The 27129-nt window shown below is 44.7% G+C and overlaps 1 protein-coding gene across 2 annotated transcripts; it reads right to left on the bottom strand.

Annotated features, from left to right (window-relative positions):
• Positions 1-268: 268 nt before the first annotated feature.
• Positions 269-27129, bottom strand: SAMHD1 (SAM and HD domain containing deoxynucleoside triphosphate triphosphohydrolase 1). 2 transcript variants are annotated; one of them, XM_021536626.3, is made up of 16 exons: positions 26968-27129; positions 26809-26875; positions 21865-21937; positions 20380-20540; positions 18579-18694; positions 17019-17089; positions 16106-16261; positions 12871-12971; positions 12663-12771; positions 12047-12138; positions 10585-10700; positions 7583-7722; positions 4922-5011; positions 3705-3809; positions 3252-3389; positions 269-2154 (listed from the first exon to the last, which is right to left on the bottom strand). In XM_021536626.3, the coding sequence occupies exons 1-16, from the start codon at positions 27119-27121 to the stop codon at positions 2032-2034; spliced, it is 1812 nt and encodes a 603-aa protein (XP_021392301.3). In that variant the 5' UTR covers positions 27122-27129; the 3' UTR covers positions 269-2031. The 2 variants fall into 2 exon arrangements, with proteins under 2 accessions (XP_021392301.3, XP_085413992.1); XM_085557866.1 differs by lacking the exons at positions 26809-26875; positions 26968-27129 and adding an exon at positions 25460-25542.

The following is a 27129-nucleotide window of genomic DNA, read 5'->3' as shown; positions in this document are numbered from 1 at the left end:
CCCTCCCCTCCCAGCAGCACCCAAGGCTTCCCTGGCCCCTGGAGATGACTGCCCAGGGTGTGCCAGGGCCAGGTGGCTTCACTGAGCACGAGGAGTGCTGGGACCCTCCCTGAGCCCGGGCCCCACTGCCCACGAGGAGATATGAACCAAGAACCTCTTCAGAGGAAAGCTCTCCCAGACAGCAGGAACACCTTGGCTGCTTGGAATGGCACAGTAAGACTGTTTTCAATAAAGTCCAGACACTGCAATTCTTTAAAAGAATAGTAAATCATTGTTTATAAATTTATTTTTCAGAGAGTCTCAGATGTTGAGAAAATAAATGCTCTCAGAACTTAACATTAAGTATAAACTTTTGGTTTAACATAAAAGATCTTTCCCAAGTATAAAGTGCACAGTTAGAAACAAATTAAAAACAAATCAAGTCAACAAGAACAAAATTATATCAAAATTATACTTGATCTTATGCAGTTAAATGCCTTCGCTCTAAGATATTGTTTCTTGAGGAATAGTGAATTTTTTAAAAGATTTTAAAGAGGTCACAAGCCCTTCTAACCAATTACCTGGTTCACCTGCAGGTCTGAAATACTGTTAGACAGGAGCACCACAGGTTACACCTTCAGACACATGAGCACAGATACATAAGCAGCAGAAGTACATGGCTACTCATTTTCCCTCCCTCTAACAGCACCAGTTCCCAGAATAAAAAGGGCAAAGGAGATATTACAGGGGTTCTGGAGTTCTCTCACAGCACATTCCCACTGGGTTATTTTTCAGGACCTACCCTGGCCACCCACAGCTGAGCCTGAGCCAGAGGTTAAACACCCCTCTCCCCATTCCAGGTATAAAGGCCACAGATTGCTCCAATTCCTGAGCATTACTGAATCTTTTACTTTGTGTTTTTAGTTTTATGGTCAGACTTTTTCGAGCTTTGAGGTTTTATTTATTCCTCTTAGACCTGAGTAAAAGATGAGAGGAAAATGGTCTTCACTTGTCCAGCAGCACAGACATTCAGAACACTCACACCAGTACTACCAGTACAGGAAAACTGTAAGAACCCTCACAGATCTACAAGAGACAGAAAAATAATAGAGGGACAGCCATGAGATCCAGGAGAACAGGGCACAGATACAAGAATGGAGGTATTCCTGATAAGCCTGTCTGCCCAGTACAGTGTAAAGCAGAGCCAAGTGCAGGATGGGCAGAACAGGGCAGAACCCTGCTGGCACTGCCCTCTCTGCACACCTGAGCCCTGGCAAACACCTGGGCAGTTCAGCCTTCCTGCAACCACTCACAGCACTGGCCTTTTGAGCAGTCTTTGCAGGACAGGCAGTAAAAAAGATAACATTCCATGTATCAAAAATACACAGTAAAACAATAAAAGGCTGCATGGCACTTCAATGCATTATTAACTTCAATAAAAATTGTGGTCACTTGCAGCAAGAGGCCTGCACCAGCTTTTTTAAATACCAGAAATTTAATCTTTGATTATCACAAGATTCACCTCTCCCTTCCCATTTTTTTTCCCATGAAATTAATTTTTCTAATTTTGAAGATGCTACCCTTGGTAATTTCTTCTTTACCTCACTGCATTTTCAGAAGCATACTTAATCCCTCTCTTCTTCAGACACTAAGAAAACCCCAACCCTCCCAAAAACCCCATCAAACCTGGGTTGGGATTTTTTCTGCTAAGCCACGCAAGAGCACATTTAAGGAAGGGATCAGGACTAGATGGAGTAGTAAAATCTTGTAATACCAATTAATTGCAATTTTTAAAGTTACTCCTGCTACACAGTGCCAATACATTAAAAAATAAATGAGAACTGAGTTTACTCTGATGTAATAAGTTGTTTCTTAGAAGCCCATCTGGAATATGTACTTTAAGTATCTACATTAAAACATTCTGTATTGCAAAATGCATTCTGCATTTTCTGAGAGTTATTCCAGTCCATCCAATCAGCTTTTAGAAAAGTTGATGCTCAAATTTACTCATCTTCTGAGGAAGCAGACTGAATAGCACCGAAAAGAAGCCTGTTACTCATCAAAAGGAAGCCTTTGTTCGCAGCTGGGTTCTGAGGCTCTCCTGTGTTCATTATCTGTCATCTTATTCCAGGTTTCCTTCATTGGAATTAGATGAGGAGCAACAATATCACCATCCTAGTATTAAAACAGGAAACATTAATTCACTTTTGCTCTCCATTCTAAAACAGAGGAAAAGCAGCTCACTCTCAGGCTGAACTGGAAAAAAATCAATTAAAGGTCCCAGAATCTCTGTAAACCAATAAACACTGGTGACAGTGCATCCCAGGCTGGAAACTGCTGCAGTGAGTGGTGGAGAGACAAAAGTGCCCTGCCTGAGAAAGCATCACCATTGGCAGTCCAGTTCTTCCTAAGTTATTACCAGAAAATCTGGAAGGTCAACTGGCTCTGTCCTGGCCAGTGGTCTACTAACAGAATCATTAGAGTGTTTCCTGTGCCCTCACTACAGCACCTCATTAGCACTGCTGCAATCGACCTGCCCTTGGTGCTGGGATGTGCCTTGCACTGTCTGAAACAAGCAAGGCTGGAGAGCACCTGAGGCAGTGGGGCTCACCCCAGTCACATACAGATGTTAATCTGTGCTTAGGCATTGCCAACACAAACCATCAGCTGCCTAACATCAGAACTGAGCTGATGAGATGCACATTGCTGTGCTCTCCAGCATGCCAGAGCCTGCAAGGTGGATGTGCCTGAACCTGAACAATGTGCTCAGAGGACACAACCACACTCTACAACCAGGGAGAGCTGTTGTTTGATCCATTTGTAAAAAGCCCTTCTAAAATTACCTGCTCTAAAAGACAGATGTCAGAAGAATGACCTTAAGAACGGGCCTTACTTACCCAGTTTTCCATGCCTGCATCCCCACCTAGGAACACTCCTCTCCTGGGTGGCCTCTCGTGTTTGAGGATGCAGGCAGCTCTTTCCCCTACCTGATCTAGTGGAAGGTGTCTCTGCCCATGGCAGGGGTTTGGAACAAGGTGATCTTCAAGGTCCCCTTCCAACCCAAACCATTCTATTATTATCCTGTGGTACTTTCAGGTGTCTCCAGCACTACTTCAGTGAAACCAAAGGACCCCCAGATAGGTGCTGTGATAAAACCAGGGGTTAGGTGAGTGGGTGCCTCTGCCTGAATGGCCAACCTGTTAATGCAAAAGCAAGCTTATGGATGAAGATGATGAGCTCTAAACAAGAAATGGAATAAGTGAATTTGTTACCTGTGGTTTGGTGAAATCATTCTGCATACACCACTGAACAAAGTACTGTTTTGCAGCTGAAATAATATGTGGATCCTGACTTTTGTAATAAACCCGGACAACCTGCTCCATAAATATTCTGGGTAAAAGCTTTGAAACCTTTGAAATAAAACAGAAAAAAAGCTTTATTATCTCTTGGAATACAGAAGGAAAGCAGTAAGAAGCTCCACTACAACCCATGAGTTTTATCCAAAGCAATTGTGATAGTCCAACTCCTAGTGTATTCCAGTTAAATGCTGTTCATATATAAAGACTGGTAGAGTTCCAGATTATCACAGTACAACACACACTGAAGATCTGCAAGGCCATGGATCCCACCACCTCTCCAGAAATCCTGCATGAACAACCACACAGGACTGATCACTTCCATCAGAGGTGGTGAAAATGCTTTTCAGAAGGAAAGTAAAAACCTACCTGCTCTTTACTGATTTTGACTGCCTTGGAAGGATCAGCCTTGCAATAGAAGTGAACCTTATCAATTGGATTCTGTTCCTTCATTCCATAATCCATGCTGATAACCTTGCGTGTAAAACAAAGAAAATGGCATTTGTTAATGTTTGTCTTTAGTTTTCTCACAATAAATACAAAAGGCCAAACACACTCCACTCCTGAAAATTACAGTCATCAAATAAAACAGTAATTAACAAATTATTACTTAAAAAACGAATTTGGTATTTGTATTTTCCATGTTTTCTTCCACCCCCTCTTGCTCTGATGCTACCAGGTGGGTATTCGTATTTACAGTGACCAGATCCCAGCTGTGCTCTGAAACATTCCAGTTTCCAGCACTGGAAGTGGACTGGTCCATTGCCAGCCTGGGCCTCCCTAAAACACACAACCTACAGAGGGTGCAGCAGAGCTTACAGTTATAAACATGAGATTTAGACATTGTTTATATTGCCTTGGTACACCAACATTTCTGTGGTCAGCAGGGACCGCTTTCCTACGATTTCAGTTTGTGGGATGGGAAAACCCCAGGCAAATGCTTTAAAACTCAGTGAACTGCTACACTTTGGCCCATGAAGTGAACCTTCAAGGCAAGGGCGCTGGAGAAGCAGCTCGTGAAGCACTCTGTGGAAAGCCACTCACTCTTCCCAGAATGAACTGAGAACAGGGAGTAAGCTGTGTGATGCCTGCAGACTGCCCCAGCTCTCTCCTCTGTCTCAAGCTCCCTCCCTCCCTCCCTCCCACCACTGCTGGCTGCAGACTGGGCCATGGCAGCAGGTGCTTTGTGCCTGCTAGGCATCAGGAGTGCAACATCTGGAGCCTGGTGGTCACTTTGCCTGTTTTCCTCCCACTGGCCCCACAGGTTTCCAGCCTTCCTGACCCATCCAGTGGTCCCCAGGCTGCTGCCATCTCCACTGCTCCTTGTTGGAGTGAGGACAGTGACAAGAGAGCCCATTTGTCACCAGAAGCAGTGTACAGATGACAGCCCAATGATGCTCCCCGCTGCCTGACCCACACCCTCCCACCACAGCAAACCTTCCATGGGAAACCTGTTGCCCTCAGACCCTCAAACTGAACCAGGCCTAGAGTTACAGACACCCTGTGGGTTTGTTCTTTCACCAGGGTACACAAGACCCTCTGTGATTGAGAAGTTTTTACTTGAACCCGCTCTGAGAGGTGTTTACATCAACTATGAAATTCTCAGCCTTTAGCTCCACATCTGGAGGATCCTTCTCTGGCTTGGAATTAGCAATGCTTTCTGCCAGGCTGTTACTCTGAAAAAAACCAAACCAAAGGATTAACTCAGTAACTCAAATTACCTTTATGCACTCTCAGGTCTAGGTCAAGGCAACACAACACATGACACAATATATTTTTAAACCAAAGCTTTCAATCCTTCACAGCTTGACAAGACTCTTGCAGCAATCTGGTTGTTTGAATTACTGTACACCATAGCCATTAGTACAAACCCCAGTTTTTAGAAACAAACCAAACATATGCAAATGAGAAGACCCAAAATCTACCAGTCTGTGAGGGAGGAGCTTTACACCTGATGATGGGGTGGGGGAGAGCAGGAGTGCACCATCCAGAATGCTGAAGCATGAAAGCAGAAAATAAGTACCTTCAGTCAACTGTTGTACCAATACAAATGTGTTGCAATTAAGTTCTCCAAAGCTGAATACTAGACATTTCCACTGAACTTTTTAAATGAAGGGCTGCAGGATCTTATCCTCTAATAAAGCTTTTATATCTGTACAGTAAACATAAAAAAACCCCACAAGAGACAGACAACCACAGAACAGAAAAAACACAAAAAGTACTTTGCTATAGTACTCCGCTAAAGTACTCCACAAAAGCTGAAACCCACAAAGGGGTTTTATTTGGTTTTGGCCCCAAGGAAATATTCCCTGCTGACACTTAGGCTAACGTAAAGCAGAGGAGCATGGTTAGATGGAGTACAGCTGTCCACTGAAATGTGTGAGTCCTCATTCAAAGGCAGTGGCCTTTTTTCAGGGCTGCTGTGTTCTGGGGAAGATGCAAAATTTGAAGCAGTAAGATTTCCTGGGAGCAACTGAGACTCATGGGAGTGCAGCCCGGAGCAGTCTGGAGACTGTTCAGGAGGGAAGGAATTCCACTAGAAGCAGTTGGGTTGTTTTTTGGTTTGTTTGTTTTTTGCTTTTTTTTTTTTTCTGTTTATTTTTCATTGCAGAGATGCAGAGACAGATGAGCAGAAAATCATACGCATTGCCAAACTGAGGCATGTGTGTGGTTTGTGTTAATTTATTGCCTAACTTTGCTTGCATTGTTTTGAAATCCTCTCTGGTTTGCATTAACTGGAAACTCAACCTGAATTTGAGAACTCTGAAGCTGTTTGGGATTTTCCCCTGGCTCTGGCCAGCTTGAAGATCACAGAATTGCTCAGGGCTGGAGCAGCCAGGTCTAGTGGAAATTGTCCCTGTCCATGGCAGGAAGTTGGACTGGATGACCTTTGGAGGTCCTTTCCAACCCAAACCATTCTGTGGTTCTAAACACAACCTTGTGGTGTGTGAAGGAGCAGAGCAGACACAGCTCTGTCTTGTGCAGCTCCCCTGCAGCGCTGGGAGGAGGCTGAGCCTCTGACATTCCTGCCACAGGCACTACAGCAGGAAACATCCTCCCTCAAGCCCTCAGCTGTGCACCCCGAGCTGCAAAGCAGTGGCTGGATATAATTACAGCACCAACAGTGATCCAGTCTCCCTTCAAAACAACACCCTGGATACCCCAAGATTCAATGCCTCTGGCTGGACTTTCAAAGTGAGAGCTTTCCTCGCATTAACCAAGCTTCTAAAAGGAACTGTTTAAAGGTGGAACTTACAACATTTGCTCTCACACCTGTCTCCTTATTTGTTGGCCCACCTATCCCAACCTCCTCCTCAGAAGGGCAGAAACTTGACAATCCAGGTACAACCATTTCATGTTTGCTTTCACCTATTTCCTCCTGCTTTTGTAATACAGAATCTCTTAACACTTTTTCTTAAACAAAGAACACAAGCAAACTTTCTCTTCAAACAAAAAGATGAACAGCTAGTAGTCCTTTTCTAACCTTATCCTTTAAAAGAGATGAGTTATTTTTATGAAGCCTTTCTAGATACAGACATCCATTTCTGGAAATCAGGAATAGAAAATTTTCACCATTATAGCTGAAATTTGGGGATAAGTAACCGATGATCTGACAACACAGTGTAGCACATTGAAAGAGCTGAACCAGCTGAAGTGAGCTCTAATATATCATTATTCTGAAATAAGACAAGAGGAATTAAACTGCTATCTGCTTTGAAAAGCATTCATGAAAAAGACTGCAAAAAGTACATGTATTCTCATACTTAGTACAGAATTTAACACCAAGAAATTCAGCAGCTATTATTCAGTTTGATATTTATTCTCAAAGCAAAGCACACAAATTACAATTCAAAGCAAACGCATTCCTTATTGTTTTGAAATTTTCATGAGTATCAAATGATGTAATAACCTTTTCAATCAATGGACTGTAAGAGTCTTTTATAAAATTTTCTATTTTTCATAAAAGTTTTCCCTGAAAATAATTCTGCAATAATTCAGCTTCTGAATTTCCACCTGTTGGCATTCTTCTGACTGTTGTAGATAAAACTTTCCCCTATTTCTTATATGTTCCATGGCTCAGCTACTTAAAAGATGGAAGGAAAACTTTTGATTCTATTATTTGAATAGCAAAAAGCAAAAACACCCCAAACCCTGAAACTAAACAAAGCCCACATAGAGATAAATGGATGTTCAGCAACTTCAAGAACATTTTTATGGGGACAGAACATTTTGCTAAGGGACATTACCTTTATAATTTCCTTCTTTGATTCAGGTCGAGTCTCTCCTAAAAACCTGTATAATTCACGTCGTTCTATTTTACGCAAAATTTCTCGTGCCTCCTCCAGTTCTGGATGACTTGAGTGCAGAATTTCCAGGTAGACAGAGTCTGCCAAAGTTGCATTGATTTTTGTTACGTATGTCACAATCCAGTGTCACAGTAAAATGAACAAACAGGGCCAAAGGTTAAAGCAACCAGAAAAACTACTGGTTCAGGAAAAACACTTTCAGGGAATGACAGAACTAAGACTGACAATGAGAAGTCACAATATTATCTTAATTATCATTAGATTCACAATGGTTGTTGGCAGAAAAGCTATCTCAATTCTCACTCTGGCGACATACTTTGTTATTTCCCTAGAAGTTACTTTCTCCTCTTATTTAGCCAGTCTTGTTTAGCAGACTATCCTGAACTCCATCACTAACTAGCTCAGGCCATAGGTAAAGACTCCATCTTGTAAAAAAATAAAGAATGGCCCTTAAGCCTTCAGGTTTTCTCAGGTTTTGGATGCCAGCATCAAAATCCTCCCTCCTGACTCCACATGACAGTGACACATGTAGCAAGATTCCCACCATCAGCTGGAGCAAGACAGGTTTCTTTTGATGTGGCTTCAGAGCAGAGAGGTTATTTTTGGGTGTCCTAGAGACTGCTGTTGACAGGATGATGCTGGCCTGATTTGCACCCTATGACTGCATTCCCTGGCCAGGAACACCTGGGCAGCTTTGACACATGCTGCAAGCACAGCCCTGCAAGAGCTCACCGAGAGCTGCAACCAGCCTGAGGAGCTCCCACAGGGTCCAGAACAATCTCTGAGACATGTACCAAAACACCTTCAACTGATTTAATGGACAAGGTCAACCAAAGCCAGGAACTTCTCCATGAGGAACCACAAACCAGGTCTCTTCAGAAAGATAATGCAGGGAAAATAAGAAGCCCATGAACATCTTCCCTGTGCAAAAGCAGCAGTGACAGGGAATGCTTTGCTGTCTCAGCCTTTACTAGAACTAGGATTTGCTGCCAAATCAGGAGGGAACACATTAAAAAACAGCCATGGTTCTTCACCCACCATGGAAGAAAGCTAGGGAAACTTCTGCTGAAGAACCTCCCAGAGGTTCATAATTTGTAGAGGTCCATAACTGGACAACTACACAGAAGCATCACTCACCAGGGACTGCCGAAACCACCCTTAGGAGTGTCCAGGTTGCAAGCACTTGTCCTGGATTAAAGGACAGGTGTCTGCCAGAGAAGAATTCTCCGTTGGAAGTGAGGATATTACCCCTTCCCTCCTAATTATTGTAACTTTGAAATCACAGGGCTTTCAGGCAAAGATACGGGCAAAGGAATAGCAGTTCGTTCCTAGCGTGTGTGTGCATAGCCAGGCAAACAAACACCAAGCCCGGCAGCGACAGCGAGCAGAGGCAGAGACCCGGCGCCAGCCTTCTCCCACACACCCGTTCTCAGCGAGGTCAGGTGTTGGAAAGGTCCAAGTTCAGCAGCTGCTCTCATGAGCAGAAGCTCACCACCCTCCCCATAAGCAGAAAGCAGCAAAGGGCAGAACTCTGCTGTGGCAGCAAATTCTCCTCACCCAAAATTTCCCGCTATCTGAGAATGGAAGCAAATTGCACCCTTCCCCCTTCTCCTTGGCTACATCTTTTGTCTCTCTTATTTATTCCCATCTCTTAGGAAACAATTGGAAGAAAATTCCCTGATCGAAAGGAAAAAAAAGGAAAAATCTAACCCTTCACAGCACCAGAGGCAGGAAGGAGGTTTAAGAGGAGGCCATACTTGTCCTTCATGCTCCACTGTACATCTGATGCTGGTACATTCCTCCCATCACTCTCCCTTGCTGTTCAGCCCTCCTTGCTGAACAGATGGTCCCAGCAAGCAGCTCCTTGCTGTGGCAGACTGTGAGAGGCTGGGCACAGCCCTGCTGTCCTTGCCTTGAGCCATGCTCCTCACCAGGTACCACAGGTAAGCAGGTGGTTACAGCAGGACCCACCAGGCCAGCCGCCCCCCAGGAACAGGTCCAGCACAGGAACAACTTCACCTCAGCCCTTTCCTTTCTGCCCAGCCTTCCATTGCTCAGCAATGCAACACACGTTCCCCAACTACTGCCCCTCAAAGCCAGCCTCCCTTGTCTTGCCCTGAGCAGAAGCACACAATGACAGAGGAGACTCACAGCTCCTCGCCAGAGCAGGAGAAGTGTGGTCAAACTGCATATGGCTGTGGCATATGAAGGACCGCCAGCAGAAGGCCTTTAGCATGACAAAGGCTAAGGCACGCAGGATTCTCTGCAACAGTGCCCTTCAGGCCCTGTCACTTCATCCATGGACCAAAGATAGAAGTTCTTCAGTCTCTGTGCTCTAGTGATGGAAACTCAGGAGGGTTGGCTTGGAAGTCCTGGTGAGCTGTAGCTGACAGGTGCTGCAAGAGCTGCCAGTGATCAGGAGCAGCTCTGAGCAGGACCTGCAGCACCCCTGCCCTGCACACACAGAGCTAACCACAGAGCCTTGGAGCAGCAGGGCTGCCTGGCCCCACTGCAGCTCTGAACACAACCTGGGGAACACTGGGGCCCCACAGCACAGACCAGGAGAGGCAGGCAAAGCAGGGCAACTTGAGACCCCACAAGAGCTGTTTGGAACCTGCTTTGGGAATAGCTTCACACCACAACACACATCCAGAACTTCACCTGACAGAGCCACCTGTAGTACCACTTAGAGCTCACTCACATCCCACTTGTGACAAGTGCAACAAACTCGGGGCACGGGCAGGACCTTCTAACATTTGTCTCTCTCAACATAAGAGTGTTTTAAACTAGAAGGTCTTTCTCCCCCTTCTAGCAAGATTTCAGAGCATAAGCATTAGACAGCCCAGGTCTGCCCCACCTTCTGTGCACAAAAGCAGTAAAAACAGCACTTTAACAGGTACTCATGCCCTTTTACTTAAAAAAATAATTTTGAGGCCTCATACCAGTTAGTTTAGTGTAGGCTTCCATGTCCTCCATTGCTGTAGAAATCTGATACACTTTTCCTCCAGAACCTCTTATTTCAAAAAATTTGTCTGCTTTTTGAAAGGCTTCTGTTATCCTAGATTGAGACAAAATTACGATTTTGGGATAATATAGTTTTGAAACACCTCACTAGTCAACAGGCAAAATGCAACAAATTAGTATGTTATAAACAGAAGACAACAGATGAAACTGTATCCCCAGCACACAACAGACACTGATCACTGCAACATCTTCTCTCCATGCTGTCACTGCACATTCCAACAGAGATTCACTGAAGACAGGTTCAGAACAGAATGTAACCTTTAGATGAATGAGCAAATTCACTTTGTTCTGCTTTAGACTGGGTTTAGCACTGCTGAGACAATTGCAGAACCCTGCAAAACAGTGACATGGCCCCTCAGCTGCAGCAAGGTTCCCTCATAGATGACCATAACTTTTTACAGACTCCTTGCTTCCCAAGTTAGCTGAGAGGGTACAAAGCATTGTAAATGGAAAGTATCACAAACATAGTATTTTCAGATGGATAAAAAACGACATTCTAAAGATGAGGTTCTTCCAAATTTCCATGTACCTTGCTGTCATTTCCAGCTTGGACACTCTTTTGGAAAGGCTGCTATAATTACAGGAAGCCAGGAACTGAGTTTTTCTAAACTAAAAAATATGTTTGACTTGTCATATGTAGGTACTGTCAAACATGAGCATTTTCAGTCTGAGTTTTAGAGGACCCCTAAATCAGGAGCTGAAGTTTATGAAATTAAAGTAATCCAAATTCGTCTTGTACTTTGTAATCCTTAACATTCCTCTTTACCAAACTCAACAGACAGTTACCCAGCAGACAAGACCCTGAAGAAATAATATTTGGGAATACAAGTATTTCTGATTCTCAAGAAAAGTAAAAATAATAATCTTACAGGGAAAATTCTATAGACATCAACAAGAGAGGTAAAACAGCAGGTAGCCAGTTGAGTTGGTCCTGAGCAAATCTTGCATTACATAAACATAAAGCCAGGCCTCAGCTGAGCTACATAAACCCTTTCATGACTTTGTTAATAATCTTGCTGTAGTAACCAGGCAGTTTGAGCTAAGTGGTCTCTAACTTGCAGATAAGGATTTGACTTCAGCTGTCAGCAGTTTAAATGATTTAAGCACACCCTGGTCCTGTGCTTCTTCAAGCCTTTAGTAATTTTTCTCTAATTTAATTTAACGTGGAAGGATGCTTTTGTCCTCCTCTCTTTCTGTTTTTGTTTGTTTTGTTAACCAAAGCCTCTATGACACTCTAAGCTCTAAGTCTTCTCACAAGAATCAGAGGTAGCTTTTATTCTGTATCACACCTTATTGATTTTCTGAATATTCCAAATGGATATGGATTGTTTCAGGAATTTAAATATAAATTTAAAAGGAAGGAAAGGAAAATATACTTGCATTATTTCAATGATGTTGCCAGTCTTATGCTGGTATGCTCTCCGGTGCAGGCAATTCCGGGTGTGGAACATCTCATACAAATTTCCAACTTCCTGAATCAAAAAAACCCTATCAGCATTTTTACTTTTGCCACTGTCTTACTAAGAGAATTAAAACAATCAATCCATTAATCAAATTAGTTGTCTCCTCCCATTCACAGCCTAAAGCAGAATGATTATTCACAATTTCCAAATTTTGAAACTGGCTCAGGTCACCGCAGGAGAGCAGCATGCTGGTAGTGACCCCAGGCAGCCTGGCAGTGAAAAGCACCCTCATCCCTTTAGCAGCTCCTCACCACAGCCACATTCATGTCCTGCCCAGCAGACCTGGAGCAGGATTACACAGATCTGATGGGTTTGCAGAGTCACCCCTGACAGGACCTGCCACAAATCCTTTCAAACAGTGGTTTGTTCTGTCCCTCCCCCAAACAGCAGCTTCTGAGAAAAACTTTCAGAGTAGCAAATACTTCTCTCCCTTTTGGGCTAAGGGAGCATGCAGCAGGACCCCCAGCACAGGGTGCAGCTCCCCTGTGTGCCCCCGGGTGCTCTGACCCCCCTGGGCTCCCCACACTGCTCACCTTGTCACGGGTGCAGATGTGCTTCTGGTTTTCCACTTCACAGACCCGAGTGAAGACAAGCAATCGCTTATAGTCAAAATTATTTGGGATTCCCAGGTGATGACAATCCCTAGAAAATATTCCACCGAGTGTTTAACGATATGATAATTTTTGTACATACAGCAGCATTTTGTCAATAGGAATTCATAATAAAATGTAAGATTTGTACCTTGCAAAATAATCCCACTTGTCAACATCAATGCCATTTTTTTTATTTGCTACAATCTCATAGAGGAAACTTTTCTCCTTTGGTCGACCACGGTAGGGCCACTGACAGGGGAGAAAGAAAGAAAACCATCAGAAACAACAAGAAATTAAAGTATACCAACAATGTCAGACAGCTTTTTAAAGACAGTGGGAATACACCTTGACTTTGCTTGTGATAAACATCCAACACTGAGGTAAGTGAAGAACACAAAGACAAGGAAAGAACTTCCAGAAGCTATCAGGCATTAGAAATCCAGAACAGGGCCTAAGTGCCTGTCTTCTCAGAATCTCAAGAAGAATAAAACCCATGAACACAAGGCCCAATACTCTACTAAAAGAAAGCCCGCAGCTTTGAAATGAAAAAACAAAAAGAAGGAACATACCAACAAAGAGGGGAAATTTTGCAATTATTTCATTTTCAGGGAACTAAATACACAAATATGTCCTGAAAATCTTCTGTAACCCACAACTTCATAGAACAGTTTAAAAACATGTACCTAGAAGTTTTAAGAAAAACTTTTTGAATATTCAGCTACTTAAAACTTCTGTCTCACAAGGATCAATTCAGCCATAAGGTAAACAGGAAATGAACACTAAAATAGTAAGATACAAGGTGCACATTTTCTTGAAAACATAAAGATCCTTCACCTAAAAAAATGCCACAAAGTGGCCCTGAAATTCTGAAAGTGGAAAGCATTGTATGCAAACATGGCTTCCATGTTACCTGTACTACAGAAATACTAAAACTGATGTGAATAGCAACAGAAACACATGCCAGCAGCAGGATGCAAGCACATAATGGATAAAAATACCATGATCACAAAGCTGTGCTAATGGGACATGTTCAGGACGCTGTTTATGTCTGGTGCCTGAACACCCATTGTCCATGACATGACAGATGCCTGCACCACAGTGCACAGCCTGCCAGTGCAATCTGCTGCCTAACACCAGGAAGATGATGCCATGTATCATGTGTGGCACTCCTCTTCCTGGAATCCTGAAGCAGGCAGTGAGGGAAGACAAGCACACAATCAATATGACTGATAGCAAGCTCTAATTTATTGAAAGATCCAGTCAGCTTATATAGGGTTTTCTACAAGCACAGTCAGCAGCAACCTCTCAATGGTTGTTTTACAAAGGTCTTTGTTTTATTTCTCCTACGTGCAGTGACAGCTGTAGCTAAGTTTCTCAAGCCAAGTTCTCATCTCTAAGTCACGTCTTCTAGTACATCTCATCTTCTCTGGGTATATCTTGTCTTACAGTCTGTTCTTGTACAAGCATATCTTCAAGGATATGCTTGTCGTTATTATCTCATTCCCAGACCTTGTCCAGTGTGCAGTTTCCCAGGCCTAGACACAGAGCCTGTTTCCCAAGCTCTGTTCCCAGGTCAGACACAGCCTGATTCTGGGGTCTTAAACAGATGATTGCTGTAAAGGATATTCCATTGATCCATGGCCCTGTTCCAACAGCCATTCTCCAACAGAATCCTGCTGGAAAACAGGCACAGAATCCAAACAAGGCAAACCAAACGCGGGTAAAGAACCTGGCACAAGATCAATGCTAGTGGCAGGCACCAAGATTCATGTGCAAACAAGCCCAGTGGGATAAAAATCAGCTTGTGGATTTTGTAAATGGATGTCCTCTTTCTATAGAATCTCAGACTCAATTTCACCATGCCAAGGTCCTTGTATTTGCCATGGGATTGCTACCCACTCCTGCAGCAGAAAATAAGAAAATACCAGGCAAGTGTGAACATTTGTGGGTTACTTGTTTGGCACTACCTATAAATTCTGATTAGGACCAGATTGTCCTGACAGATCTCCCACTGACTTCAGCTGCTACCAGTTCTTTATACTGGTAGCAACTGGTGGCAACTGAATGAGTGTCCTGGAAGAGATGACAAAAGCTGTAAAGTGTAAAACGAGGTCTTTCATAGAGTTGCAATGATTAACCACTGCCATCTCTTATTGCTTGCCTCTTGAGGCAACCCATTTCTTCAAATCTTATCCCTGCCTCTATGCTTGCCAGTGCAATAAATCCAAGCATTTTGCTGCTGTTATGAAAGCTGCTGTGGCTCTGGCACTTGGGCCAAGCTTGGATTGCTCACTGCCTTGTTGCTGCCAGTGCCCAGTTTTGTTATCCAGATTGGGGAAGGCCTCCTTTACTCTAGGCCAAGCCCCCATAGATCACCCAGCTGCTCCTCATCATACTTGCGTTCCACACCCTTCCCCAGCTCTACTCCCCTTCTCCATTACACCTCAGCATCTTTCTTCAAGTGAGGAGCCCAAAATGGAATGTAGAGTTTGAGTTGTGGTCTCAGCAGTGCCCAGCACAGGGGCACTGTCACTGTCCTGGTCCTGCTGGACATGCTATGGCTGGTACAGGCCATGTGCCATTGTCCTCTTGCCCACCTGGGCACATCTGGCTCATTTTCAGTCACTGTCAACCAAACTGCACCTCTCTTCTGCCTAGCCAACTTCCAGCTGCCCTGATCCCAGCCTGTAGCAGGACCCAACATCTGGCATTGTGGAACCTCATGCAATTGGCCCAGGCACATTGATCCAACCTGTCCAGATCCCTCCTTCCTGAGGGATCCTTCCCTCCTTCCCTAGAGCCTTCCTGCCCTCCAATTGAGCATGACCTGCATTTCCTAAACCCAGGCTGGCTGGGCCTGGTTCTCTGCTTGTCCTGTACGTGCTGCATGATGGCACTCAGGGTGATCTTCTCTGTGACCTTCCCTAGCACCAAGGTCAGGCTGACAGCCCTGTAGTTCCCTGGATCATCCTGACCCTTGGACATGGAGTCACATTGCTGATTTCCAGTCAACTGGGACCACCCAAGACAGCGGGTAAATGATGAAAAATACCTTGGTGAGCACTTCTTCCAAATCCTTCCATCCAAGTACCCTTGAGTGGATCCCAGTCATCTGTTAGGTTCCCTAAATACAAGTAACTTTCTACAGCTTTCCTCTGATCTAGAGGCTTTAGGGTAAGAATTGTCGGGGAGCTGTAAGCACATTAACATATCTGCCAGCACTGTAAGAAATAAACACAAAACTCCTCCAGCATCAGTTGTGACAAGATTCCCAGAACTTCATGGAGCAAGAAGTAACATTTAGCAGAAGCCAACGTTATCTGTTCTTTCAGTGAAATGAAGACATTTCTTGGGATAACCACAGGAGCAATACACTGACTCACCGATTTCACACAGGCAGTTTCATCTATAGGCCCTCCTATTTGTTCCTTGATGAACAACATATCTTCTTCCAGGTTAAGATCATAGGACTTCATGACTTCTTCTAGTTTATTGGAAGTGATCAAGTGCTCAAACATTTGAACAGAAGAAGTTTCATGCTGTGAAAACAAACCATCCAAATACTATATTACATAGTTTAAGCATCTTTCCTGCAGTTTCACAGCTTTACTCCCAGTCACCAGCACTGCCTAGCAGGGCACATGGGCAGACTGGTGTGAAGTGCAGCAGCTGGGTGCTTTCCTAGTCATTTTCAATTAAACAGAACAGGAAATCACCTGGTCTACAGAGTCCAGAAACACAGAGAGCTGTTAATTCTGTGTGTTGACAAACAGCAGTAAGGCAGTTAAAATACTAAAAGACAAAAAAATCAATTTTGCTGTGTAAAGGATTAACCAGTTTACGCATCTGATTTTGCTAAAAAATTACAAGCAGAGAGAGCCCTGAAAGGGCTGTGTTGCATTTCATTCACAGCAAACAACTGCTGAAACTCTGTTCAAAATTTTGGAAATTTTGAACTCTAAACACTATTTAATATCCTGTCCTTGGACTAAACATAATGGAAAGCAAACTGCCAGTTAGTATTTTGCAAATGCAAAATAAATTCTGTAGAAAGCTCTCAACACGCATTTTAAGGCACAATGCTGGCCAAAATGATCAGTGTGGCCCTAACAAGGATATCATCACAAGATTAGGAAACAACATTCTGGTTGTCATTTAAGCCATCAAAATCATGCAATAATGTAAGGCCAGATGACCACTATAGCCTCACAAGCACTGAGACTCTTTTAAGATTAATTATTATGTCTCTAAAATAATTTCAGGTTTGTCTTTTTATTTTAATAGTGAGAAGCCTACCTTCCAATCCAAATCTGGACGAGTGAGTGGAATAAATCTTCCATCAAACATGTGTGAAAATGGCCCATGACCTTAAATATAAAGATTACACAGCCTGAGACATAGTTGTCAGCAAAAAGTTCTTGAGCAAGCTTAGGATCTGAATTGTCCTGAATTTGACTTTTCTTGACACGTCACAGAATCTGGTTTGGGCTGGAACAGACATTAAAGGTTATCTCATTCAGACTCCTGCCATGGGCAGGGACACCTTCCACTAGCCCAGACTGCTCCAAGTCCTGTCCAACCTGGCCTTGAAGACTTACAGGGATGGGGGGGCCACAGCTTCTTTGGGCAACCTGTGCCAGAGCTTCCCCATTCTCACAGGGAAGAATTTCTTCCCAATATCTCATCCAGCCTGCCTTCTGCCAGTGGGAAGCTATTCCTTCTTGTCCTGTCATGCCAAGCCCTCGTCCAAAGTCCCTCTGAGCTCTCCTGAAACCCATTTTATGTGGTCTAAGGCTTTCCTGGAGCCTTCTCTCCTCCAGGCTGAGCAATCCCAGCCCTCCCAGCCTGGCTCCAGAGCAGAGGGGTTCCAGCCCTTTGAGTGTCTCCAAGGCTTTGGGGCAATTACGGGGTGTATAAGTAGCACCCCATCCTTATGTTGGTGCCCAGGGCTGGTGGCAGCTCTGCAGGTGGGCTGTCACCTGAGCAAGGCAGAGAGGCAGAATCACCCCCCACCTCTGCCCATGCCGGGGATCAGTTCAGCACATGGGGGATTCTGGGCTGCCTCTGGTCCTGTCTTACCCACCAAAGCCCCCAAGTTCTCCTGAGGGCTGCTCTCAATCCACTCTCTGCCCCTCCAGGTCCCTCGGGATGCCCCATCCCCTCCCTCCAGCATGTGACCCCACCTCACAGCTCGGTGCTGCTGGCAAACTGCCCAAGGGTGCAGCAATCCCACTGTCCCCATCACCAACAGAGATATCCAACAGCGCAGGCCCCCCCACTGGGCTCAACCTGGACATCAAGCCTGTAACCACCACTCTGAATGCAACCATCCAGATAATTCCTTCCCTATCATCTGTGAGGTAGACTCGGGTATAATAAGTACACTTTCTTAAGATACTTCAAGTACTACTGCACTTAATAGCCAGTTCCAGCACCTACATCACAGGCAAGTAGTGCAGCAACACTGAGAATATTAAATTACTCTGTGTCAGCTCTGAAGAAAAGAACTAGCTATGAAATAAATGTTACAATTTTTGAAAGGAACACTAATTTTAATTCTGAAATGTTTAAAGAGACCTGAAGAAATCACAGAAGTAAGTGGACACTTCAGCCACTGAGGGCAGAATTCTAAGCACCATTTGGAAATGGGAAAAAACACCAGCTAAGCATGGCTACAGATTCAGGTGGAACTGTCTCCACAGATGTACTCCAGACCAAACAGAACAGATAAAACCTGTCTTGGAATATGGCCATGCACTGAGCAGCCCAAAACATCTCACATGTTCTGACTTCACAGCCAGCTTTTCATCTTGGTTAGCTTTCCAAGAGCAACAACCCATCTCAGATGTTCCTTACCCAAATCGTGACAAAGCCCAGCAATTTCTACACAGAGGATGTCTCGTTGGGTTATATCCAGTTCTGGTTGTCTCTCCTTCAGTGTACGAACCAGACATCCTGCAAGGTAGCCAACCCTGTTACATGAGGAAAAGAAACAAATATAGCATTAGTTTAGGATGAACAGAAGAACAGAAGCTCCCCTGTTCTGCTTTGCTCCATTAAGTCACAGCCCTTGTCTGAGAGGCAGCATACAAGGAATACCCAAACCCTGACATGGGAGAGAATCACAAACTGCTTCCTGTAGCAGAGTTTTAGTCCTTTGAAAGCAAAAAAGCATGGGATACCATGCCCAAAACACAGAGATTCTACAGCATCCTGCAGTTTTTCATAACACGCAACCCCACAGTAGCTTTGTAAGGGAACAGCAGTACACCACTGACAGTGAGAATCTTGTAGTACCTCAGCTTACACTGAATCCTTGAATTCCAGTCAGGGCAAATTGCAAAGATCCACAACAGTCACCAAAGTATTTGGTGCTTTTTCAAGCTGCTGCTTTAATAATAGCTCATGGCAATTATTTCTCTCTTCTCATTCATTTTAAGATTTGAGATTTGATTTAATTGAATAGGCACAAAACCAGCAGGAGCAAATATATGGGACATAGTTCCATAAACTGTGTATTATAACCTCTGCACAAACTTCTTTTTCTATTTGCCACAACAGTTCCCCTTTAGTACAGTTTAAAGCAAGACAAGGCTTTCTATGACAAGGTAATATGTTTCATTAGTCCAAATTTCACCATTTGATGGCTTTTTACTAGACTAATAAGCACATGAAGCTCACTTCTTCTATTTGTAACACTGTAGAAATCTTTGAAATTATATACAAGTGGAGAACAACTATCCTAAATTTAACTCAATAGATCAATGGAACTGTTCAAAAGAAAAGTTGCGGATAGAACTGGAGTTTTCAAACTTCTGTTGTGAAAACTGTTTATTTTCAACCACATTTCTGTCTTTTTGGTTTACCAGATGTAATCAATCCAGGCTGCCTCATTCATCTGACCCTTTTGCAAACAGCCATTTGAATCTCGTTATAAGTAAGATTTACTCCACAATATTTCAGCACCAACAAAAGCAACTTTAGGCTGGCCAGATCACCTGAATAAAAATCACTTACAAGCTTAATTTCACTGCCGCTTGAGATATACCCTTAAAACAAGCTCAAATTTGTCATTCATCAGCTTTCCTGAGGAGTCTGAATGATCTAGCAACATTCTATGAATCCTTGCATCCATCATATTTCTGCTTAATGGAATGACAGCTATCAGCCTGACAACTTGCCACGGATTGCGTGAAGTACATCTACCTACAAAGGCGACCATTATAGATCAAATGGATTTTGGATGTGCTGGATGATGTGTATTATAACCGTTTGGCAGATCCTAAGAGTAGCCCCGGTACACTTACTAAGTTTATGCTTTAAAACTTTTATTTTGGCTGGGGGAACATTAAAGCATTTAGCTTTTAGCTAACATTATTCTTAGAATAATAAAGGATAAGGAACACACTCTAACATTGATCCATCTTGGTTTGTTTATCTGTGTTTATTAAAACAAGTTCAAGGGAACAGCCCACAATCACATGGGATATACAGGAACAGCTGAGACCAGAAACACCCTCCCAGCAGTTTTCACCAATGCTCAGACAGCAGTGCTCCTTAGCTGGCACTACACAGCAGCAGAACCAAATTTGAGGATATCCAGATGCCAAAGATGCGTGTGCCAGAACCACCAGATGTGCCAGAACCACCATCTTACCCCAGAGAGTGTTCAAAGCGGTTGTGAGAGGCTCCTGGAAAAACAAAGTATGTGCCACCCAGCTGTTTGATATACCGGAGGCGCTGGAACTGAGGGGTATCGATGATCCGAACAAGCAGAGGATGCAATTCAATGTGCCCATGAATAGGATCATTAAAAACCTACAGAAGCAAGGAAAAAAAAACAAAAACAAAAACCACAACATTTAAAATTTGACATCAAACAGAAACTGGCACCAAGGTAAAGATTATCTAGAATGGTCAGGTATGTGGTTGAATAGACTGTTCATCTTCTGTAAAACAGACATATTCTGCCAACCCTATATCAAGATTATCACAGAATCATAGGATGGCTGGGGTTGGACGGGACCTTAAAGATCATCTTGTTCCAACATACTATTATGGGCAGGGACACCTTCCACTAGACCAGGGTGCTTCAAGCCCTGTCCAATCTGACCTTGAACACTTCCAGGCATCCTCAACCTCTCTGTGCAACCAAATTTATCTTGGAGAACTACTAAAGCTTGACACCAAAAAGATAAAACTGCCTATTTCACATAGCAGAGGAAGTCAAAATGCCTAAAAATGTTATCTCCAACTGCACAATTCCAAAATATAACATGTGTGAAAACTGCTGTCTTTATTAATCTCCCATTCCAATTAATGCAATGCATGTCTGAGATATCCAATAAAAGTGTTTGGCTTGATACTGTTCAAGCGTTTAAAATCAAATGCAATATTGCTGGGTGGAAATTATACTTTTGATTGATACTTTTGTCTTAAAAAAAAATATAAACCCCTAAGATGACCAAAATATGAAATAAGTACTTCCTGATAAGCACATATTTTTAGAGACATCTCAGTAACTACAGGGACTCAAGTAGAGAAGGTAAACACATTTAATCTTTGCTGTTAAACTGCAGGAAAACCATTCAATCACACACATATCTTGGTTAAATACTGAGACAAATAAGGTTTTCCTGTGCTCTCTACCCTTGGTCACTGAGCTGGGAGGGCTCTAGCAGATATGCAGACTACTACAGAAAATGGACAGTCCTGGTCCCAGTTAAAGCAACACACACCACTGGAAGAAACAGCTGGACACAGGAAACAGTGAAAGCAGGGAGGAGTCTGTTAACTCACATCTGTGGAAAAACTAGTAAAATAAACCAAGGGGAGACTCTACACAGAGGGATGTGAAAGGGAGCTTCTCCAACACATATCAAACAGCTCTTCTGCTCATTTAATCCCTCACAACCTGCCGATGCCCACTGAAAGCTTCCACACAATGATTCTAGTATTTCTTCTAGTTAATGTGGTTTTTCACAGACCACCACTACCCAAGGGCCCAGAGTTTGCTGCTGTGCAAAGGAAAGGCACCAGCTGGCAGGACCAAGCCAAGAGGGGGAAGGCAGACAAGGGGAGCAGAGCCTTGTGCAGGGCTTGGGGCAGGATCTGGCCATGGTGTCCCCACAGCATGAATTACCTTCATCACCTCCATGTGCTGCTGTTGTAGCTGTGTCAGGCACGCCAGCACTTCCAGTCGCTCAGCTGGGCAGCTAGGAAGGAAAAAGAGATGCTAAGAGCAAAGTCTGTAGTGCATGTCCCTTTACAATTTGCAGTACATATAGAATTACTTATGCAAGTTCACATTACTTTGATATTCCTTGACGGAAGAAGACTGCAACTGCAACTTTTCCAGAAAAACACTGAAAGCATTTAGCCTTCTAAAATCAAGTATAGAAGGAAGGAAACAAATAGCTACAGAATATGTCTGTAGAGCAGTGTAAGTGCTTCTGCCACTTACACAGAACTGAGAAATAAAACCACCAAGAAACTGATTAAAAGAATTGTGTAAGCCACACCTGGAGTCCTTTAAACTTATTGAGATGCTGCATATTGCTTTCCCAAAACTGACATTTTTTAAGGATGCAAAACTTCCTTAAACTAAAATGTCAGAGTCCCAACTAATTATTTTTATAAAAATTTCTTGTAGTTAGTCAACTGTCTATTAGAAGTTTAATTTTGTCAAATTAACTTGAATTTTACATAAATTAATTTCAACTATAGCAGCAAAACCACTGCAGTTTTAAAAATGTTCTAATTTTGTTGAGACTGATTCTTCTATTTTGCAAAGATTTTTTGCTGTCATTTTTAATAAATTATTAAAGGTCCCTTTCACAACACACAGCTAAACATCCCGTGCAGATACTCTACTGTAGCCATAGCAGTCTAAGAGCACAGGTGGCACAAGTCCAGAGAGAGGTAATATGCTCTATCACACCTACTTTTACTAACTCTGTCTGCAAACCTTTCCCTTGAGCTAAATGGTTTCAGCCTCACTATGAAAGCAAACACAATAATGAGAAAATACTTTTTCTCCAGCAGTTAACCACCGAGATCAGTTTGATATCAGCCTTTCAACATAAAATTTAACAGAAAATAAGACTATAAAGTGCCAACTATTAGGAAGAAGTACTGCTTGATGCACTGTGTAGTCTCATCCAAATAATTTAATAACCCACAATCCCTAAAATATTAAAGGCATGTGAGGTTTGAGCTGTTGGTGAGCAGTGTTCCTTCTCAGCCACGTGGTATTGCTTTCTCTAACAGGAAGCTCTTGGGCTGTAGCTGCTGCTCAGACTGTCACAAGGCAGTGCTGGAGCATCTCTCCTATGCAGACAGGCTGAGAGAGCTGGGGCTCTTCAGCCTGGAGAAGGGAAGTCTGCAAGGAGCCCTCACTGAAGCCTTTCAATACCTTAAGGAGACCTATAAAAAGGAAGGAGAGGGAATTCTTATAAGAGCAGATACTGTCAGGACAAGGGGCAATGGTTTTAAACTAACAGAGGGCGGGGTCAGATTGGATATTAGGAAAAAACTGTTCCCTGTGAGGGTGCTGAGGTTCTGGTACAGGTTGCCCAGAGCAGCTGGGCACCCTGTCCCTGGAAGTGCCCAAGGCCAGGTTGGACAGGGCTTGGAGCAGCCTGGGATAGCAGAAAGCATCCCTGTCTATGGCAGGGTTCTAAATGGGGTTGATCAATAACCCAAATTTCCTTGTGAAATTAATTTCATTCCACAATTCTAAGATGAAAAGCTCTCTTGCTGATGTGCAGACCGGCATGTGTTCCATGACACAATTCTGAGGGCAATGAAATCAACACTGTGACCAGCAGCTACTAAACTAATATAATGAATGCCTTTAACAACTTATTTTTCACATAGAATCACAGAATTAACCAGGCTGGAAAAGACCTTTGAGATCATCAAGTCCAACCTATGACCTAACATCACCTTATCAACTAAACCATGACACTAAGTGACACATCCAATCTTTTTTTAAATACCTCCATCAATGATGATTCCTCCACCTCCCTCCTGAGTGGCCCATCCCAATGCCCAATCACTCCTTCTGTTAAGGATTTTTTCCTAATGTCTAGCCTAAACTCACCCTGGCGCAGCTTAAGATTGTGTCCTCTTGTCCTGTCACTTGTTGCCTTGTAGAAGGTACCTCCTTTCAGGTAGCTGTAGAGAGTGGTAAGGTCTCCCCGGAGCCTCTTCTCCAGGCCAAACAACCCCAGCTCCCTCAGCTATTCCTCATAAGGTTTGAGTTCCAGACCCTTCACCAGCCTTGCTGCCCATCTCTGGACATTCTCCAGCATCTCAACATCCTTCCTTAAACCGGGGGACCCAGAACTGGTCACAAGACTCAAGGCATGGCCCAACCAGCACAGGGGAAGAATCACTTCCTTAGTTCTGCTGGCCACACTATTTGTATTTTAATATGATCTGTTCAGATATGTCATCTGGCAACCCTTTGTGACCCACACTGGGCTCCAAGGAGGATGGTCATGGATTAATCCCAGACAGGAACTCAGTCTCACACAGCTGCTCACTGCTCTGGTGGGATGGGGAGGAGAATCAGGAAAAGGTTAGACCCTGCATGCTGGATACTGCTGTGACCAATTGCCTGGATGCCCCACCTTCCCTCCTCTTTATCCTCCTTTAGATAGAAAACAACTGCAGGACATTTTTCACCTGAAGTCTAAAAGGCCAGACCCTCCTAAGCAAGACAAATCCTGTTAACAGAGGAAACTGTAGTTTTCCAGGGCTCTACAGACAGATTTACTCCAACAGCCAAAACAGCATTACTGATGGCTGCTTGGAAATGGTGACAACTGGCACTTCCTCATCCACTCCCCTCCCTGCTTTGTCCACACCCTCCTTCAGCCACAGGTCACAAGGACGAGAAAACCCACTCATCATCTGTGTTCAGTACACAGCACTCTGCACACCACATGAAACATCCACTGCCAGCAACATGAGAACTCCTGGGAAACTCACTGCGCTGCCTCCAGGCACCAGTGGCCCAAGCTCTCCCCTCTGAACATCCAGGAACCCAGGGAACTAAAGACATGCATTCATTAGTGGCCTGTCACAGAGAAATGATCAAACTTACTGCAGGACAGTGTGCAGTGGACAGCAAAAGAATTGTTCTTAGTGCAAACTTAGAGATGTTTACTAAAAGCAGAATGCTCGAGCAATTTCTCATGCAACTCTTAACAGTTCAAGCTTAATAAGAACAAGATGTTGGATCTCACAGAAGGAAACTTATACTAAGTTAAGTTGTGGGTTTTCTTTTCTTATAAAAAGAAAACCCACAACCCACCTGTAAACCATCACCATCTGCTCTTGACATCAACTGAGAGCTCTCCACAGCCCTGTGCCCCCATCACCTGTATCCCATGCTGAGGGACCCCTGGCTACCCCATCCTGCTGCCCATGTTCAGCACTGACAGTCTCTGACTCCCCAGACCGGCTGCACATGTCCAGTGTGTCCTGGACACCTGATGCTCCTTCCCTGGTAGAAGCAACCAGCCTCCCGGCAAGTCCTAAATAAAACTAGATACCAGCTCGTCATTTCAGTCAGGCAATTACCTGGTACTTCAGCAATAAACAAAGCTTTCAGCTGCCTTCCATGACATCACAGCATTTCTATCTGCACACTTCAAGCTGCTGCAGTTAAACCCCTCTTCCACAAAAAGAGAAACCAAAAATACCTTAAGGATTCCAGCAGGTCTTACCTTGTCCAAAGGACAGCACTTCTGCCTTGTTCTACTGCGTCACAGCAGGCTTTTATTGTCTTCTAATACTCATGCCAAGATACCCGCCCTTTCCCACTCCTCCTTTGCATGCTGATGTCTCAATAAAACAGTGGAAGAGCCCTTCACCCCCAGTACGAGCCTTCAGCCAAGGAGCCAACACCAAAGTGCTCTAACCCACAGCAGAAAGCACAGCTCTGCACTTGTGTGCACCTGCCAGATCACACACCCCAGCACCATCAACCACAACATCAGCAAGCAGCTGGAGCCAGCACGTGTGTTTTGAAACAAATTTGAAGGAAACGGTATAAACAAGGTAAACAAAGGAATAAAGCAAAGACATTGCAAGATCAAAAACCACCAGGAAGTATGTGGTGAGCAAGCAGGCTCACATCCCAGTAGAGGGGAAGAAGAGAGGATCCCCAGTAGGGCAGAGAAGGGGCAAAAGGGCTTTTCCAACACACAGAATAGCAGGACAGATTCATACTCTCTCTGTCCCAGAAAAGTAAGAAACTATATTCATCACCAGAAAGATAAAAGGGTTTTGGGACCAGTCATCCCACACTGCTGGGAATAATGCTTTATACACTTTAGAACAGCACCCAGTGTCCCTGTATTCGTGGCAGGTGACCACTACCAGCCAGACTGCCTGCTCCGAACTGCTCAGGGTGGTGCGGGCTCACGGCAGCAAGGACTCTCACACACAGGCCCCTATTCTGCCAGGACACACTACAACACTTGTGTTTCCACAGCAGCCCACGCTCCTGTTGGCACAACAGAGAGCCAGGTGCCGGCAGCTGCTGCAAGGCTGACCTGTCCAATGCCCTGGATTTCTCCAAGGGAGACGGGTGACACTCGGCCTCTCCTGAGCAGCACCTCCGCTCTGTCAAACATCGGGGCTGCTGTCGTTCCTGGAGTTGGAGAAGCAGCAAGTTCAGGCAGAAAAGTAAGTTCCCATCACAACCCTTGGAGTTCACTCCTCTGTTCCCAGCAGCACTCCAAAAGCTCACTGTGCTACCCAGTGAATTTTCATTGAACCTTGCTAAAGGATCGAGGATTTTTGCTTATCACGGTTATTTGGGCAGCGAGCGCCCGCGCCGTGGTTGTGCCGGGATCAGCAGGGAATGGGAACTGCTCCGAGGGTCCGGGATGAGCCCATCGAGCCCGTTCCCTCGCGTTCCCCCCGCGCAGTTCCGCTCGAGGCGTTTGGGGCGGCCGCGGCCTAGAGCCGCGCCGAGCCGGGCCATGCGCGTGTACAGCCGCTCCCTGCGGGCCCGGCCGCCGCCGCGGCCCCAGGGCCTCGGCCCCCCTTCCCCGCGGGCGGCGCTCACCAGATGCGGATGAGCTCGGGAGCGCAGGCCGGCAGGTCCAGCAGCATCCTCCCGGTGACCCCGCTCTCTGCGGGAGCAAGAGAAGCGTCAGCGCCGGCGGCCGCGCCACGCGGCCATGGCCCCGGCTCCGGCCCCGACCCCGGCCCCGGCCCGCCGTACCTCGGAAGCGGCGCAGCAGGCTGGGATCGCCCACGCCGCAGCGGGCGAGGTGCTGGCAGAGCCGCTCCGTGTCCCACAGCCGCGGGTCGCCGCCGGCGCCGCGGGGCCCCTCGCACCGCGCGCGCTTGGCGGGCCCGCCCGCCGGGCTGCCCATCCCGCACC

This window comes from Lonchura striata, chromosome 20, assembly GCF_050655825.1.
Source record: "Lonchura striata isolate lonStrDom1 chromosome 20, ASM5065582v1, whole genome shotgun sequence".
NCBI lineage: Eukaryota > Metazoa > Chordata > Aves > Passeriformes > Estrildidae > Lonchura > Lonchura striata.
The sequence above is the reverse complement of the archived record's forward strand: the minus strand, read 5'-3'. Positions and strand labels throughout refer to the sequence as shown.

Excerpts from the sequence above, each read along its gene's own strand:
- SAMHD1 (XM_021536626.3), bottom strand. The coding sequence starts at position 27,121 with ATGGGCAGCCCGGCGGGCGGGCCCGCCAAGCGCGCGCGGTGCGAGGGG. Across the intron at positions 20,541-21,864 it reads AGCACATGGAGGTGATGAAG|GTTTTTAATGATCCTATTCA; the intron begins GTAATTCATGCT and ends TTGCTTCTGTAG. Across the intron at positions 12,972-16,105 it reads AAACTGCCTGTGTGAAATCG|TGGCCCTACCGTGGTCGACC; the intron begins GTGAGTCAGTGT and ends CTCCCCTGTCAG.